This window comes from Girardinichthys multiradiatus, chromosome 13, assembly GCF_021462225.1.
Source record: "Girardinichthys multiradiatus isolate DD_20200921_A chromosome 13, DD_fGirMul_XY1, whole genome shotgun sequence".
NCBI lineage: Eukaryota > Metazoa > Chordata > Actinopteri > Cyprinodontiformes > Goodeidae > Girardinichthys > Girardinichthys multiradiatus.
Window position 1 is genome coordinate 39920552 of NC_061806.1, and position 19633 is coordinate 39940184.

Genomic DNA, 19633 nt, shown 5'->3' on the forward strand with positions numbered 1-19633 from the left:
ACTAGTCCATGCATTTGTTACTTCAAGGCTGGACTATTGTAATTCTTTACTATCAAGATGTCCACAAAATGCAGTTAAAAGCCTTCAGCTGATTCAAAATGCTGCAGCAAGAGTTCTGATGAAAATTAAAAAGAGAGGTCATATTTCTCCTATTTTAGCTTCCCTTCATTGGCTCCCTGTTAAATCCAGAATATAATTTAAAATTCTCCTCCTCACATATAAAGCCCTTAATGATCTAGCTCCATCATACATCAGAGATCTGATTGTTCCATATGTTCCTAACAGAGCACTTCGTTCTCAGACTGCAGGTTTACTGGTGGTTCCTAGAGTCTCTAGAAGTAGAATGGGAGGCAGATCCTTTAGTTATCAGGCTCCTCTCCTGTGGAACCAGCTCCCAGTTTTAGTCCGTGAGGCAGACACCCTGTCTACTTTTAATGCTAGGCTTAAAACTTTCCTTTTTGATAAAGCTTATAGTTAGAGTGGCTTAGTTTATCCGGAGCTATCGTCCTTATTTTTACCTCCGTCTTCTTCCCTCCCTGTTGGTTGGAGTAAGGGGGATTCAGGTTTAGCCTAAACCGGCTCAGTTATGGTTGAGGTGCAAACACACCCTCCATTTCTGCTACCTGTATGACCCCTTCTCTTTTCCAATGGTTATAATCAGTCTGACAGAGAGAGGTATCCGAATCCTTGTGGTTTTTAGTATAACAATGACCATCAGTGGGACCCTTTATGAGGTTCCTTTTGACGACATTGTTGTAAATAAGCGCCGATTAACTAAATAATCTGAACTGAAACTATCTGTGTAGTTATGCTGCTATAAGCTTAGGCTGCTGGAGGACATAATGACCACTTTCACCCTCTTCGCTAGATTCTCACACTACTCTCCAATTTTGCATTATTTGCTGTTATTTCAGCTTTTAGCTTTGTTCTCTCTTTTCTCTTCCTAGAAGCTACACCTGGCCTGACTCTGTGTCTACCTGTGACACCTTTCTGGAGAGGGGAATCGTCCGAGCTTCTGCTGGCAACAACTTAATGCTCACCCTCTACCGATGATCCACATGGCCCTGTCTTTTAGTGTTTAACCCTTTCTCTCTCCTAGACATGGCTACTGACTGAGCTTCTACTGTGACTAACTCTATGTGCTCTCTTTCAGACTCTAACCTTGAAAACTTGCTCAGAGTTTATCTGTTCTTTCTTTCTAGGTGAAATGACTAAAGGAGCTACATCCATTAACATTTACTTTTCCTTCCCATAGAAAGTACTCCTGGATCGGTGCTTCTTTGTTCTTTTTGTGTCTCTGCTCTGTTCTCTCTAACCTCCAGTCGGTCGTGGCAGATGGCCGCTCACACTGAGCCTGGTTCTGCTGGAGGTTTCTTCCTGTTAAAAGGGAGTTTTTCCTCTCCACTGTCGCTACATGCATGCTCAGTATGAGGGATTGCTGCAAAGTCAACGCCAGTGACTGTCCACTGTCTCTACATGCTCATCCAGGAGGAGGGAATGCTGCAAGTCACTGACTGGATGCAATCTGCTGGATTTCTTTAGACAGAAAAACGTTTTATCCAATTTCAATAAATAACTGAATCTGACTGAACTGTTCAATTGTTAGGATTAATAGGAATGTATGAACCTGACTGTTGTGAAGAACCTTGAGACAACATGTGTTGTGAATTGGCGCTATATAAATAAAAACTGAATTGAATTGAATTAATCATGTTTGGTTTAAATTGTATTATAGAACATATAGTTCACTAGCCTCCATGTTGTCATTTCTAAAGAGCACCACGCAATCCAGCTACAACATTTTCTAATTTAACATGGTCAACACAATTAAACATAATCTGATCAAACCTTTAGATTTAAATTATTATTAATAAATTGAAAACATCTGTCTAATTTCTACGATCTTCGCTTTATCCAGAGTAGTTGTGTATAAACAGATATGAGGAGTGATACCTCTTTCCGATAAACCTTCTGTGGTGATGCTCTCAGGTGCGCATCCCTCAGCAGGTGCGCTCGTGTCGTCACTGCGTAGTTAGAACTGCCAGGAAGGAAAAGATTTCCTCACTTAGTTACCATGGTCTGTTCGGACGCGGCGGAGCGACTTTTAAACCACTTTTAGCTTCTTTTTTGTACAGTTTCCGCTTTTATTCGGAGCAGACATACCGGAGGGAGCAGGTGGAGGCTGAGACGGAGGAACATGGGGAAAAAACAACAGGAGGACACTCCGGACACCAGCTACGGTGAGTCCGCATCACCCGTTGGTTTTCCCGGAGGACCCACTTTCAGAGTTTCCTATCAATCAGCGTATTTTCGATTAATAACATAAAATCCGTGTTTTTAATAATTTTGCCAACTATAGATACTTGTTATGTAATTTTATTCAAATTTATTTGTCAGTGTTACATTATTATCAAAGATGGCTTTAGAAGAAGGTATCTTTGATATGAGAATGGAATATTTCGCATTTAGCTCAAGTTAAGCTTGTTTAATCGGTAATGTTATTTTTTAAACTAATAGTTAAAGTAAATAAATTTAAAAAAGAATTTTCGTAAAAAAATAAACGTCACTTGGCTATTGCTTTAGAAACAAGTGAAATAAGGAATTGTCTCACCCCTTTATCATAAATACTTGACTAATTAAGTACTAATTCAAACTAATTAAAACTGGATGAAAGGGCCTCGAGACTTTTTTTCTATTTTTACATTTTCTTAATAATAGCTGAAGTTTTTATATATTATTTTTAATTGATGCTTTTAATACTACCATCATTATATTTTGAAGGCTTAATACTCATCTATAAATTAGATAAATTTTTTTTATTTTATTATTTGTTTAATTTGTATTATTTTTTTATTTACATGTGTTTTTGTGAATGTTACTGTTGTAATAAGTGTAGGAGAACAATAGGAGAAACGAAAGAAATACTCAGGCCTGGGAAGCTATGACTTCTCTACACTAAAACCAAGGGAATGACATCACAAGCTAATTGTTGTGCTCAGTGACCTGAGTATAATTAGGAAGCAACCTGATATCAGAATCTGAATCAGAGAGGTGGAGGTGGTGGAGGAGTATAAATTCCTCGGTGTTCACCTGGACAACAGACTAGAGTGGAGATGCAACTGTGAAGCCATCTACAAGAAGATGTTGGACTGAGATGTTACGTGAGCTGAATCGCAGACTGGATGTGATCCTTAGGATCGAAGGCAGGTTGCGGTTCCTGGACTCAGGGGTGAAATGGGATAAATCTTGGAGAAAGTTGTTCGCTCGGATCTGGCAGAAAGACCAGGAATTTGGCTGTTTGGATTCGCCTTTGAGAAGCACCAGCGAGACTCTCAAGGCTGACGGAAAATTAAGAATCAGCCTAACCCAAATAATTATTGTTTTTCTGAATCTGGCTCCCCTGCACGGCCTTGATGGCTGGTTATCTTCAACTTCTCCTGGAAGTTATGTAAACATGACGCTCTGCCCCCTCCCTTCCCTGAGGACATCTGTGGACCTGCTCAGAACTTTGTGGCCGGTTGATGAACATTCCAACATATCATCAAGGACAATGGCCTCTGTGACATTGCTTCATGGACTTACTTGCACACACATGCTCAAGATAAACATATGCACCCCCTCACACCACCTTCACCGTTCCCGGCATGATGTTGTTTTGTCAACTGTTGCTTCTTTGTGTTGAGGTTTTTTTGCAATCTCAAACTGTATCCTGCTAAGGATAAAGTGTGAAATATGATTTATTTCCCTCTACTTACCTAATGTGGTCTCTTTTCTCATCTAACAAGGGCAGCGCCTGTGAGTGGGCAGCAAAGCCTCGGTGACCCGTCCCCCTCTTGTCTTGTGTCATGATGTATGTTTGGATGGGTTGTACTGGAATCCCCCTCAGGGATCAATAAAGTATCTTTGAATTGAATTGAATTGAATTGAAGAAGGGACAGAGCAGACTGCACTTCTTGAGGAAGCTTAGGTCCTTTGGTGTTTGCAGCAAGATGCTGCAGATCTTCTATTAGTCTGTTGTGGAAAGTCTGATCTCTTCTGCCATCATCTGCTGGGGAAGCAGCATCAGAACCAGGGACTTAAAAAAGTTCAACAAGCTGATACAAAAGGCTGGTTCTGTTCTGGGGACTCCTCTGGAACCTCTGGAGATCATTGTGGAAAGAAGGATTCTTCATAAAATGAAGAACATTATGGAGAACCCTGAGCATCCTCTTCATCAGACTGTCCTACAACAACAGAGTGTCTTCAGTCAGAGGCTTCTTCAGATCTGCTGTAAGACGGAGCGCTACAGGAGATCCTTCCTGCCCACAGCCATCAGCATCTACAACGACTCTTTGAAGAAACCTTCATAATATGAGCTACAACAACATTTAATTTCCCTTTGGGATTAATAAAGTATTTTTGAATTGAATTGAATTAAATTGAATACCTCATTAATCTCTGAGGTAAATTATATTATTACAGTCAGTAATACCTGTTAAAACTTTATATATGAAATTAGAAAGAAAAGAAAGAATGAGAAATAGAGCAGTTAACATTAATGTGCTCCAATCAGTTCAATAACACTGTTAAAACATTTTACAAAACTTTGCTTCCAGTTTTAAGTTCAATTCAATTCAAACAATTCAATACAAAAATACTTTATTAATCCCAAAGGGAAATAAATGTTGTTCTAGCTCATTATGAAGGTTTCTTCAAAGAGTCGTTGTAGATGCTGATGGCTGTGGGCAGGAAGGATCTCCTGTAGCGCTCCGTCTTACAGCAGATCTGAAGAAGCCTCTGACTGAAGACACTGTGTCAAGATGTTATTGGAAAATGTGATTGACCTCTTGTTGATCCCCAGCAGTGTTGGTCTTGAAACTCTCCCAGCTCTTTCTTATTGAACTGAACTTACCGGAGGCAAGTGAGGCCTGTAGAGCTTTAGATGCTCTGGGTTCTCCATGATGACTTGTTGATGCGCTCATGGATACATTTTTGGTAGACTGACCACCTTGTTCTGTGTGTAAAGAACGTGTAGAATTAGAGACGGAAAAGCTTTGTAAGCCATTCCAGCCTAAAGATGTCAGCGACTTTGTTTCTAAGCTGGTCTTGTATTTCTGTGGATACTGACATGATGTGTTACTTTTTTGAAATATTTTAGCATACCTAATGTTGTTACATAGGCTCTATTTAAGTGTGGCATTATTCAGATATTAGATACCTGATATTACAGTTTGTTTTGTCTAAAACACTGAAGTGTGACAAAAAAGCAACAACAGAAGAACTCTGTAAATGTGATATATATACAGGTCCTTCTCAAAATATTAGCATATTGTGATAAAGTTCATTATTTTCCATAATGTCATGATGAAAATTTAACATTCATATATTTTAGATTCATTGCACACTAACTGAAATATTTCAGGTCTTTTATTGTCTTAATACGGATGATTTTGGCATACAGCTCATGAAAACCCAAAATTCCTATCTCACAAAATTAGCATATCATTAAAAGGGTCTCTAAACGAGTTATGAACCTAATCATCTGAATCAACGAGTTAACTCTAAACACCTGCAAAAGATTCCTGAGGCCTTTAAAACTCCCAGCCAGGTTCATCACTCAAAACCCCAATCATGGGTAAGACTGCTGACCTGACTGCTGTCCAGAAGGCCACTATTGACACCCTCAAGCAAGAGGGTAAGACACAGAAAGAAACTTCTGAACGAATAGGCTGTTCCCAGAGTGCTGTATCAAGACACCTCAGTGGGAAGTCTGACGTTTTTTGTATTAAAAACACTTTTCTTTTATTGTTCGGATGAAATATGCTAATTTTGTGAGATAGGAATTTTGGGTTTTCATGAGCTGTATGCCAAAATCATCCGTATTAAGACAATAAAAGACCTGAAATATTTCAGTTAGTGTGCAATGAATCTAAAATATATGAATGTTAAATTTTCATCATGACATTATGGAAAATAATGAACTTTATCACAATATGCTAATATTTTGAGAAGGACCTGTATATCATTTTTTTTTCGTTGTGCTAAGTCATTTACCACCATTTTACAAAAGTAATTTTAAATCTAGAGTAGCAGATTCCTGGAGGCCTGCATAAAGACGATTGCTAAATACTAACATACTTGTTACAGATGCATGGATAGGATCTCTAAGTCACATTTTGATAGAATTTATTTCATTGTTTTCTGATATGTAAACAGATTTAGTAATACTACAAATATAACTTTTGAATTTTGGATCAATATCTAAATGCCTCTCAGTACACCCAGGGTTTGTTGTTAATTTTTCCACTCAGGTGGAAAAATGCCCACTCAAAGGTCCTGATCCTTGTCTGTATTGTTAAGAGCTTCAGTTCAGTTCTAATAAAGCTTCAGTCAACAAAGCTGCCCTGCAGATAAATATCCAGGTGTATTTAATGTCATTTCAAACACCTTATAAAAACCGTAAAGGTTCAGATGTCAGGGTTGATGACTGAAATAACCACAGCTTTGACAACGATGTCAGCTTTTTGAACGCCTTTTATATGTAAGGTTATACTCTTTCTAAGTGCATCAATGTTTGTTTGAGAAAGACTTAGATATTTAATCATTTTCTGTCCTTTGGAGCCATTTCCTCTTTAAATCCTGTATAGACGGTAGAGGAGGGGGAAATAAGTGCTTTGTTCGAGATTTTTACTGCAAATCATTTAACTGGACATTTTGCTGAAACTGCTTATAGGAGCAAATTAATTACTTTTATATCACAACATAGTTAATATAGCTAATAATTCAAGAAATAACAGTTTAAATTTAAATCTAAAAAACGTAATCATCTAATGTTGATTGAGGTTTTTGTCATTTTGTTCTTTTCAGAAGAGCAAATTTTATAACATGACGTTTACTGATTATTCCAGTATTAATACATCTAAATCTTTTTCATATTTTCTCACATTACAAGCACAAACTACATTATATTTTATTAGGTTTTTATGATAGACCAACACAACATATTCACCTTCCAGTGGGACAATAATCCTAAAAATACAGCCAGAGCTAAAATCGCCTGGTTTAGATATAAGCATGTTAATGTGTGACAAAACTTGAAAAGTCCAGGTTACAGATCCTCTTCGTTCAGCCTGACTGCGCTTAAAGCATTTCGCAAAGAAAAATAGATACGTATTTCAGTCTGGAGATGTGCGAAGCTGGTAGAGATAAAACCCAAAGGACCTTCCCCTTATGCTCTACTCTGTGCAGGTCTTTCATAGAAAATCTCAATAAATGCACTGAAGTTTGTGTTTGTGACAAAATGTGAAACTGTTTGACTGTTGAATTACATTTTCAGTTTGAGGTTTGGAGGTTCGACATGCCAAACATTTCAGCTGGTAATTATTTCAATGACACAAAATGTGTAAAAAATAAATAAAAATGGAGCAATTTGCTGCAATGAATGAACGGAGGTTTATAGGAAGCTACACAGATGCGTTATAATCGTTTGACTTTAGCACACTGACTAGCTGATTCCTGAATACTTTTTCTACAAGTTCTCCAACTACATGCTTCCAGTGCTTGAGTTGTTTAACTGGTTCTTTTTTAATAAAAGTAAATTTAAAAAATCGCTTGCCACATCCAGAAGGACACCTTTAGGCCATGTCATTGCTTCACTTAGAACATATATTCCAGTAAATGTTTGATCCTGCCTCTGTTGTATTGGGAGCTTCAATGGAGGAACAAAGTGCAGAGAGACTCTTTCACTGCATGAACTGCCTGGCCAAAAAAAAAAAAGTCGCCACCAGAAAAAAAGGTCACACACACTAATATTTCGTTGGACAGCCTTTAGCTTTGATAACGGCGTGCATTCGCTCTGGCATTGTTTCGATAAGCTTCTGCAATGTCACACGATTTATTTCCACCCAGTGTTGCGTTCATTTTTCACCAAGATCTTCCATTGATGATGGTAGAGTCAAAGCCTTCTCCAGCACATCCCAAAGATTCTCAGTGATGTTAAGGTCTGGAATCTGTGGTGGCCAATCCATGTGGGAGAATGATGTCTCATGCTCCCTGAACCTCCTCTCTTTCACAATTCGAGTCCAATGAATCCTGGCATTGTCATCTTGGAATATGCCCGTGCCATCAGGAGAGAAAAAATCCATTGATGGAATAATCTGGTCATTCAGTATATTCAGGTAGTCAGCTGACCTCATTCTTTGAACGCATATTGTTGCTGAACCCAGACCTGACCACCTGCAGCAACCCCAGATCATAGCACTGCCCCTACAGGCTGGTTCAGTAGGCACTAGGCATGATTGGTGCATCACTTCACCTGGCTCTCTTCTTACCCTGATCCGCCCATGACTCTGGAACAGATTAAATCTGGACTCATTGGGACCATATCACCTTCTTTCATTGCTCCAGAGTTTAGCTCCCTAGCAAATTGAAGCCTTTTTTTCCAGTTAGCCTCACTGATTAGTGGTTTATTTAAGGCTACACAGCTGTTCAGTCCCAATCCCTTGAGTTGCCTTTGCATTGTGTGTGTGGAAATGCTCTTACTTTCACTATTAAACATAGCCCAGAGTTCTACTGTTGTTTTTCTGCAATTTGATTTCACCAAACGTTTAAGTGATTGCCGATCATGATCATTGAGGATTTATTTCTGGCCACATTTCTTCCTCTAAGACGAGGGGTCCACACTATCCTTCCAGTTTTTAATAATGCGTTGGACAGTTCATAACCCAGTTTTGGTTGTTTCTGCAATCTCAATTTCTCTGCTTGTTGCATGCCAATGATTTGACCCTTCTGAAACAGACTGACATCTTTTCCACGACCGCAGAATGTGTCTTTCAACATGGTTGTTTAAGAAATGAGAAGCAACTCATTGCACCAGCTGGGGTTAAATAACTTGTTGCCAGCTGGAACATAATCACCCATGCAGTAATTATCCAATGGGAAGCTTGTACCTATTTGCTTAGTTAAATCCAGGTGGTGTATATTCCCATTTCTGTCTCATTGTTCATGCAGCGATGCCTCCTGTTTAATTTGAAAAAGCTCAGCTGATGTTTTGTACTGCTCTCGATAAGCAGATCTGTGTTTTCTGTCCTCTGATAGGTTAATAGCAGCTACACGCACGAAATCAAGCTGGATTTAAAACACTTGTGGGGTCTATAAATGGAGCTTTTTGCATGGCACTGACAGGCATTCACTACATGATGAAAAAATAAAACAAACAGTTAAAATGTGGGAAATAATTGGCATCTATATTCTTTCAGTGTCAGTAAACGTCTTTGTCATTTTAAATCTCTTTTTGTGTGTTTGAATTAGGCACAGGTTTATAAGATGTTAACACTGCACTCAAAGAAATGTAAGTAGTTGTTCCTGCTACATGATCACTGGAACCAGTTTGGTGGGAATACCCCAGTTAGTACGTGATATTTCAATTAGTCTTAAGAATCACAGTATTTACATGCTGCATCGCGTCGTTCTACCTGCTCACCCATTGTTAATGAAGGTCCATTGGTGTATATTGGATTCAGACTAGTAATGAGCTCAGGAAGGTGTCATCTTTAAATTTTGACCGCATCAAGCAAGCAGTGATCAGGCAGAAACATTTCTCCTTGTCTTAGTTTATGTAAAGTGGCTCCTGGCTTGTGTGTAATTTAACTAATCCTGAGTTAATCCCAAGTTTGTTCACACAAACAAGGAATTTAACTTTGGTTCAACTTTGCTTACAATGAAGAGTTTTTAAATTTAAATATAACAAAAAATTGCTGGGAAATAAAACATTTTTAATTCCTCAGAAATATGTATATATTACATATATACATTGATTTTACAAAAGAGGAGGACATGGTTGGATTAGTGCAAATATGCATGGTATCGATTTGGACACTGTGTCGACAGCCTGAGGGAAGAAACCATCTTTGTGGCTACTGGGTTTTGCAAATAGTGCTCTGGATCATCGACCTGAAGGCAAAAGTCTAAACAGTTTGTGTCCAGGAGTGGGGATCTACAGAGATGGTAGCTGCCCTTTTCCTGACCCTAGATCTGTACAAGTCCAGAATGGAGGGAAGGTCAGGCCTGATGATCCTCTCTGCAGCCTTGATTGTTCGTTACAGTCCGGCCCTGTCCTGTTTTTGCGGATGAGCAGAACCACACAAAAGACTGAATGATGGCAGTGTAGACGATGACCAGCAGCTCCTGTGGCAGGTTGTGCTTCTTGAGTTGCCACAGAACATAGTCCTTCTGAGCCTTATTCCCAACACTGTCTATGTGTGAGGACCACCTCAGGTCACGAAAAGGGTTCCTCGGAACCGGACGCGATCCACAGCAGACACGCTGTTGTTGAGGATGGTGAGGGGAGGCGGTGTGGGGGGAGTTCTCTGGAAGTCCATCATCATATTTACTGCGGTTCTGAACGCACCAGTGGACCAGCTCCTGTCTATATGCAAACTCATCCCTGTACTGGATCAGACCAATAACAGGTGTCCTGTGCGACCTTTAGGAGTTTAGAGAAGGGTCAGCTGATGGGCAGTCATTGGTGTAAATCATGCATCTTTGTGTGAGGCAAACATCTGTTTCTCATGTAATTTGCTACATCAATGCTTTTTGTGTTTTTTCCTTATCCTGTAAATCATCTCCTCACTAGTATTGCAGCAAGCATTTCATATTCTCCAGGAGCAGGATCTGTTCAGCACATTGTGAAGGTGAGCAGACCAGATCAGGCGGTTTTATGCAAGTAATCAAGTTGTTGTAGCTGAAGACGTGTTTTAAATGGGGATGAGCTAACTAGGATTACTGTTCCTAAAAATAAAATGATTCATTTAAGAGTAAGTATTGGCTGATACTGAGTCCCAACAAGGGTTGGCCATCGTTTTAATTTTAACGATTCCAATTCCAGTTTCTAGCAATTCTCGATTCAGATTCTTACAAGAAGCTTAGGCTGAGAGTTGGGGGCCGGAGGAGCAGGAGTCAACGGAGGAGTGCCTTTAAAGATGGGACACTCTGTTTCCTCTACACCATGAATCCAGAGGTGTTTAATCATGTTGGCCGTGCGCCCTTCTTTGCATGATATAATCCTTTTGCAGGTGTTACACTGAGCCGACTGGTCATTTCTTTTATTAAATTGAAGCCACACTTTCGACGGTTGCACGCGCACTTCCTGCAGATTCTTTTTCTTTGGTGTTTGGCGGCTTCCTCCTCCAGTTGGCGGACTGGGTGTCAAAACCAGGAATCGAATTTTAAAACCTTGAACGATTCCAGGAAAATCGGGTCTTAGGCCAGGTTCCAATCAATTCTTGAGACTCGATGCCCAAACGTAGTCCCAACCCAGTTCTTCATTAGAATTAGGGAAATGAATGCTGGTTATATTTCATACACATGTATGTTTAAAAGACATACACCAAGTTACTCTGTAGTGTTTTTATGCAAATTAGGAAAGCCCTACAGGATGATGTCATGGCTTTATAAGCTACTTATAGGTTAATGCCCAACATCTGAGTTAAATGGAGCCACACCTGTGGACGTGTTTGAAAGGCAAGACTTCAAACATATTGCTTCCTTTTGTGACATCAGGGAACATTCAAAAGATCTCCAAAAGTCTGGTTCATTCTCGGAAATTCTTGTTCAACTGTTCAAACAGTTATATGTAGAAACACCATGGGAATGTCTAGCCATCGTACTGTTCTCAATCTCAGACTTCAATGTGATTTGGTGCAGCATATCTGAATGAACGACGGAAAAAAAAGGAAAGATGCCTGAAGCTGGTCATCATCCAGAAGGAAACGAGTCCTGTATCAACCTGGGTTGAAAGGTCACTCAGAGAGGAAGAAGCAGTTGCTGTAAAAAACACATAAAAAGACAGTTTACAGTTTCCAAATGCAATCATGGACAAAGGAGACATATCTTGGTGAAACTAAAATTTCAGCCATTCATTGACCAACTGTTTGTTGCATCAATGGAAAGAACTTGATTGCTACACAAATAATTTTAACGTTTTGAGAACCAGATGGGGCAACTCTGCTTGCATGACTGACAGTAAAGAGGACGGTCATAACAATTAGTTTTATCTGTGTATAATTGTTTTTTAGGGGTTTTTAAATAATAGAAACAATGTTCTGGGTGTTTCTAAGCACCCAGCAGAGTGTTAAATGGTGTTTATATGATGAGTGTTGTGCTGCTCGTGAGGTGAAGATGTGTGTTGCTACTTATGTCTGTAAACGGTGTGGGAGATTTGGGAAATGTCACTGTTGTCACATCTGTTTGTCTTGTTTTGATACCCTGTTAACCAACATGCTCTCACTAACCTGTAGATTTCTTATCCTCAGTCTGTTTTGGCCCAATTGTCTAATCATTACACAGATTTAATTCATTTTCTGGCTCATCAAGGTCGCTGATGAGCCACCCTGAGTATAAGCTGTAAAAACTTCCTGCAGTTTGTCCTTCTGAGATACAAAGTCCGCAGGTGTTAAAGCTTTTCCCCATGGTTTTTACAAGGGCATAAAAACTAAAATACCTTTTTATGTGCCTGGGTGGGAGCACAGTTTTGCAATGAACTAGCATCATTGTTTACTCAGTGAAATCTGATTCTCTATGCTTTGTATGATGTCAGCGGTAAGGTGCTTTGTTCAAGATATTTTTCATTACTTCCTCATTTAGTTTTTTCACATCGTTTTGACTAAATCCTTTGTCTTCTGTATGGAATTTAAATGGAGGATCTACAACAGCAATTCACAAACCTTTTATAACTAGTACCACCTTAGTCAGTATCAACATCCAAATACCTCTATCTAATGTGTGTTATGATGACATTAAACATAAAACAAAACCATTTTCATCCATTAGCACAGCTTGATTGGTTGTAGGATAAGATTTAATGATGTGTTTGATTTTATTCAGATGTTTAAATTTCCAAGTTTACATCCACAGAGGTTGGCATTCTGTGTGGGAAAGTCTGAGGTTTCTCATCAGTCCCAACCTCAAAATCCAATATGGCCGCCTTGCAGATAAAATCTGGTCATAGTTGCAGTAAAATAGTTTTTTTTTTGTACTTTTAAGCACATCTTTCATCCAACCAGTATTATACAGATTGTAAATATGTTGCTACTGTGTTTCTTTGGAGTAGAAAATGAAGAGAAGAATGTTGTATTTCTTGCAGTTAACCTGGTCACAAATTAGGAAATCCCACTGGTTTCCAACCTTAGCACTGAAGTATGATTATATTGGATTTGATGTCATTCCCAAATCCAAGTTTTAACCTTTTTGGAGGTAAATAAAACAGTGTACAAGTAGCCAGTTCGTTTCCAGTTACCAGACAGATACCAAACATCTTCCAAGCACCACCGGTGGTATTATTACCACCAAAAACCATTGATCTAGAGGAAATGTTTCTGAACTTTATGTGAGACTTTTGTCCTTAGTGGTGAAATTTTAACAGTGACCCTCAAGAATTAGTCTTCTGTCACACACTTTTTCATCCGTTCAAGCTTTTTTTCTGTACCTCTAGCCTGTGCTTGAATCTTAAGAAGTGTGCTTGTAATTGTGAAGTGCAGGCGTTCCCTGGCTAAAGCTGCATGGTTTGCGTCTAACTTCCTGCATCCTGTTTGATTATTTGCATTTGAAGCCTCTGGCAGATCTCTGAGAATAATGTTGACACAGTCTCCATTCACACCTATTCAAATGACTCCCAGTGGAGGTAATTATAGTCAAACTGCAGCAAGAAATTATTGTTGTCGATGGGCTGCCTGGCAATTCTCCCTTTGGAAGAATAACTTCGTCAGTATTTGCATAAATCAAAGAAAAAATAGCCATTTTGCTTTTATATTGTTGTTAATGACTGATCCTCGTGATTTTCTGCCATTGAATCGGAGCACGTTTTAGTGGTGAAATGAGAATCAGGTCATGATATGTGGATAAATTCACTCTTCTGGTTTTTCCTGCCCTGCAGGATAATGCTGCACTTTAACCCAACTGCCAAGAGGTAGAAATGAGATATTATAGTTTAGATTTCCTGAAACAAACGTTTCACACTCTCTGTTATAGTTAAAACTATAAAATGTTTGTGACCCTCGTTAATCTGGAATCTATGGTCTGGATTCAAAAGGCATTCAAATATAGCCCTGATCAGTGCGGAACTCGTTGCAGCAGGATTATGCTCCACTTCTGTAAACCAGGAAAATAGCACCCAGTGCAAACAGTCTTTCTCCTTGTTCCAGGAAGCAGCAACGACACACCAGTTCCCTGAAACATCGTGCCTCTTTGTTCGCAACTACAAGTTCATCTCGATAAATTGCATTATAATCAAAACATGTTGTTTTTGTAAATTAATTGAAAAAGTAAAACTATTTTATATTACATTGATTCATTACTTCACTAACTGATGTACTGTACGTTTTTATTTCTGTTAATTAAAAAAATTATGGCTCACAGCTAATAAAAACTCAACATTCAGCTTTCAGACAATTTCAACGTTACATAAGGTGAAAATAAACTTTGAATGCAGGATTGGTATGTTATGGCCTAAACAGTCATGGGTTAAGACAGCTGACTTGACAGTTTTCCACCATTCGGTCGTTGACACATTAACAAGGCTCATAGGAGATCTGTATCGCAGAGCTGTATCCAAGCATATTAAAGGAAAGTTGAGTGGAAGGAAAAAGTGTGTGGAAAAAGGTTCAACAGAAATGACCCCAGCCTCGGGAGAATTGTGAAGTAAAGCCCGTTTGAGAGTTTGGGCCAGATTTACAAGGCGTGAACTGCCACTGGAGTCTATATATGAGTCAACACAGACAGGCGTATCCAGGACATTGACAGTTCCATTCCCTGTGTTAATCCACTCCTGAAGCAGAGACAGTCTGAGAAGCGTCTTCCCTGAGCTGAGACAAAGGATAGCTAGCGATGATGATCTAGGGAGTCATCACCTCCATGCCACGCCGCATTGATGCAGTAATTCATGCAAAATGTGCCCCGACCAGTGGTACTTTTTAGTAAACCACTGTTTCTGTATTAAAAAATATTTTTTATAGATCTTATTTCATATCTTAATTGATAAAGTGGTTTCATCAACTGTAAATCATGATTACCAAAATTATCAGAAATAAACACAATAAATGTGTCACACTGAGTAATTATTCTATGTAATACATGCAATAAATTAACTTTTAATAATATTCTATTTTCAGAATGTAATGGCACCAAATAATCTTTTTATTTAGCCTTTCTTTGACCAGGAAGGCCCCAGAATTACATTGCCTCTTCCTGTGTCGTGGTCAAGTTGGCAGCAAATAGTTTCTTTCATCAGAAAGTATAAAAGAAAGTATAAAATGAATGCGCAGAATGATAAAATACAGGAAAATAAAAAGGCAAACTGTAAACACAACTACCAATATAAAGGTAGATTTAAGATTGTTTTTCCCTTAAGTCCTTTGAAAATGGGAACAGAGGCAAGTGACTGTTATGTCTTTAAAGGTTTTCCTTACTTGTACAGTAATTTATTAACCCTGAAGACAAGGAAAGATTTTTATAAGCAACAAGAAGTTTAGTTTTTTGGATTTTCTGTGTGTGTAAATATGTGCCCTGCACTCCTGTCCATTTCTTTAATGTAATTAAAAGTACATGATGTCCTAATTGCTACTGTTTACATGATAATATGATCATAAACAGTGACGTCTGCTGATAAATGTTCAATGATTGTTTTCCATGCCTAGGTGAACCTGCCCAGTTTGACCCAAGCTTTGATGGACCCATAAAGAAAAGGTGAAACTTTTAAGATATTTTTTTTTATCTCATTTTACTGTTATCTCCAACTTCTACCTGACTTTGTGGTTCTTTCATTTAATGTTTCTCCACAGAGGATGCACTGATATAATCTGCTGTATTCTGTTTATGGCCGTCATCCTCGGCTACATAGGGATAGGAATTTTAGGTGAGTAAAACCCAAAGATCCAGAAGTTTCTGGCACAACTTCAACTACCTCCAAGGTGCATGCAGAGGGACAAAGATCTGGTGAGGTGAAAACTCCAGCTACACTTGAAATATTTGTTAATAAAGTTGGTTCCTCAGTATTTTAATTGCTGCTGGAGACTTCACCTCAGCAGGTGAGTGAGTCGCAACATTTTAACCATAAATCATTAAAACCACAACCTTTAATGTATGTAATTATGGTTTGATGTGAAAGACCAAAACAAAGCAGAAAATAATTGTAAAGTGAAAGCAAAATGATACTTGGTTTTGAAAATGTTCAAAAACTATAGCTTGGCATGCAACTACCTTCATAATTCACCTTTTTAGTATCTAGAGTCCACCTGTGTGTAAACTAATCTCACTATAAAGACCAGCTGGTCTTTGAAGGCCTTAGATGGTTGTTCGAGAACATTGGTGGACAAACCGCAGAAACACAGCAGACAATTGGAAGAAAGTTTTAGGGATGATTGTGGGGTTTTAGTTATAAAACGCTGTCCAACCGTTGCAGGTTATTTAGCCATTAAGCATCAAGGGGACACAGCGCATACGTGGAAGAAGGAGATCTGGTCAGATGAGACCAAAACGTAACTTTTTGGTCTACACCCAAAACACTTAACACTGCACATCACCTGGAATACACCATCCCCATGATGAAACATGGTGGAGGCAGTATCATACTGTTGGGATGCTATTCCTCAGCAGTTACAAAGAAGCTGGTGAATGCTGCTGGAAATATACATGAAGCTAAATACAGGGAAGTCCTGGAAGAATAACATTAAAGGCTACAGAAGACCTGAGACTGGGGTAATCAGATGACTTCCGCAGGCAGCTGGTTACACTGGATTTTATTTAGGGGTGTTAGAGTAAAGGGGCGTACATACACATGCATGCTGCAATTTTCAGATGTTGATTTGTAAAACCTTTTAATAGCCATGCTCCTGCTTCACAATTATCCAGCAGTTTGTGTTGGTCGATCACATAAAATCCCATTAAAATATATTGAGGTTTGTAGTTATAATGTGACAAAATGTTGAATAGGTGTGTGCATATTTTTGCGAGGCAGTGTGTACACATTATTTTGGCATCACTGTTGTGTGTTGTATATTTTGCGGGTAAGGTTGGACCTAGCAGAAGGCAAGGCAAGCTTATGTATATAGCGCCATTTATACACAAGTAAATCCAAAGTGCTCTACCGGACTTTAGAGGAAAAACAAAAAGATAACAAAAACCTTCAGGTTTTGCTTAGAAAGAGAGCTCAATATGTAAAACACTTAAATGCATCGCATAAATATTAAGACGCTGATTTAAAATGTTAATTTTTAATCCAAATTTAAATTTAATCTGGTTGTTGATTTTTTTTTTACTAAACTGATAATTGTTGGACTTTGTGTTTTGGTTGTGATTACAATCATCTTGGGAACCTTTTTTTTCCTTGTATTTATGTTATTCACATTTAGTGACCTGATAGTTAGTAAAATAGACTTACTGCTGGATGGAGCCGGGATGCTCTCCCTTTTTCTTTTCCTTTCCTTACAGTTTTTCATGTGTACAATTTCTTTTATTTATTTAAAACGATTTAAACTCTGAGTAAATATTTCACATTGATCTGTGAATTGTTGTCTGCTCAGTAGGTCTTTAATGCTTTGTCCTTGAACTCATCCCAGCGCTCAGGGCGCGCTCTCTTATCTAGAGTCAGCAGGTTAGACTGATTACCCAAGTTATATGCTGCCACAATATGTGTGCCAACAACTGAGACTACCTCCTTATTTCCTTATTTCCACCGGAAGCTTTTCAAAATCACTGGTTGTCGAAGTTCGATTTGTTTCACTTTTGTGGACAAATCTGCTAAATGTGTTCAATCTGTAGAAATGTTGAAAATGAACTACATGAGTCCTGGTTTGATTTAGCATCAGATTATGAATGAAGACTATATCCACGTATGACCTTGTTATAGGTGCTTGTTGTTTACTGTATGCCTGACCTGGAAACGTAGAGCCAGTGCATCAAAACGTGAAAGCGCAGGCTGCAGCACCCCCTTGTGGCTGGTTTGGTGAAACTCAAAAACTGCTGCAACTACATGACGTTCTCTGTCTCAGTTTTAGATTTAGTCCTGCTTGTTTTCAATGTGCTTCTACATACATTTTGATTCTTTTCCTCTCTGGTTTGACCTGTTTCTTTTTTTGTTCCTTTAGCCTGGCTCTACGGAGATCCCAGACATGTTCTCTATCCGAGGAATTCAACTGGGTGGTTCTGTGGCGTCGGACCCAACAAGTAGGACATCTATGTTTTCATTGTACTCTTCGGATAAAGCAACCCTATAAATGCAGGGACTTGTGGTAGTAGTCATACTTCTTGATCCTTTCCCAATTTATATATTTTATGGGGATCTTTATGTGATAGACCAACAGAAAGTAGTGCCGAATGGTGAAGTGGATTCAATATTCAATATTTTCCCACCAATAAAAAGAAGAAGAAGAAGGTAGTACACTTATGTATCCAACCCCTCTAACTCGATACTCTTGAACCACCTTTCACTGCAATTATGTTTAACTGGATTTAGTCCTCACAGTTCTGCTTTGCTTTGTCTTGGCCTGTTGCTTAAAATTTAAAGAAAATATGTTAAGCTTTGTGGCTGTAATGTAACAAAAAACATGAGCACATTCCAGGGCTGTGATTATTTTGGCACAGCACTGTTTGCCAGCATTAAATCCTATAATTAAAACCTCCTTTTTTCCACCAGAGATCGACCAAACTTGTTCTATTTTGATATTCTGAAATGTGCCTCGTCTATAAATGTGCTTGCAACGGCTCTGAATGGTTATCAGTGCCCAACCACGCAGGTACTGACAGCTGCTGAATGTTACTGTTTCACGCTGTTTCTACGAGCCAGGTTTTTCCTAACCTGAAGCATTTTTGTTTTTCTTCACCTGTAGATCTGTGTAGAAAAGTGTCCCTCTGGCTTCTGGGCTGTCAGTCCTCTGGACTATCTCCCTAACAAACAACCAAAAGAAGTCTTTCAACAAAATTCATGTGTTCCATCAATTGACCTGGCAAAAACCACTTTGGTGAGCTTACAGCTCTTTGTTGCTGTAGTTACACCCTAACCCTGGATTTTGAAGTTTTAACAATGTCTCTGTTCTGTTTTAGACTGTTAAACAAATTGTGGACAAAGAGCTCTGTCCTTTCTTCTACATTCCCACCACCCCAGGTGAGTAAATATTTGACCCCTGTTGATTATTCATCTGGACCTCTTGTTTAAATATTAATCATTTTTACCAACTTGAAAAACAGATGATTTCCTGTTATGCAGATCTCTGTTTCAGCCTGATTAAAGATGATTTTGCTTTCTCGATGTTTAGCGTTGGGGAGATGTTTCCCTGACATGCAAGGACTAGGCAGAATCCCTGATTATTTTTCCCAAGTCCCAGGTTTGCCGCCCTCAGTGAATGATACAGTAAAACTCATCAAGAACGGCACTGGGTAAGACCCCCAACTGTAAATATTTTACAGTACTAACAAATGTTAAACCGCCGCTTTAACATCCCTGCCTCTTTCCACCTCCTCATCACCAGCTCAGGGTCAGTGGTGGTGTGAGTTTTCATCAGCTTTACTGTAGCAGCTGGGTGGTGGTTGCTTCAGAAATGCACACCAGTCTTAAACGTCCTAATAAAACCTTACATTGCTTTCAACTAGGTTCTAAGCAATGTAA

At 38.9% G+C, this 19633-nt stretch overlaps 1 protein-coding gene across 1 annotated transcript in view; it reads left to right on the forward strand.

The window, feature by feature from the left end:
• The first annotated feature begins 1999 nt into the window (after positions 1–1999).
• The window catches only part of slc44a4 (solute carrier family 44 member 4), a 34893-nt gene continuing 17259 nt past the window's right edge, over positions 2000–19633 (forward strand). The window contains exons 1-8 of the mRNA XM_047383457.1: positions 2000–2240; positions 15669–15717; positions 15813–15886; positions 18117–18195; positions 18665–18764; positions 18858–18989; positions 19072–19132; positions 19284–19404. Of these exons, the coding sequence (XP_047239413.1) occupies positions 2198–2240; positions 15669–15717; positions 15813–15886; positions 18117–18195; positions 18665–18764; positions 18858–18989; positions 19072–19132; positions 19284–19404 (659 nt within the window). The 5' untranslated portion in view covers positions 2000–2197. The remainder of the gene's footprint in view (positions 2241–15668; positions 15718–15812; positions 15887–18116; positions 18196–18664; positions 18765–18857; positions 18990–19071; positions 19133–19283; positions 19405–19633) is intronic.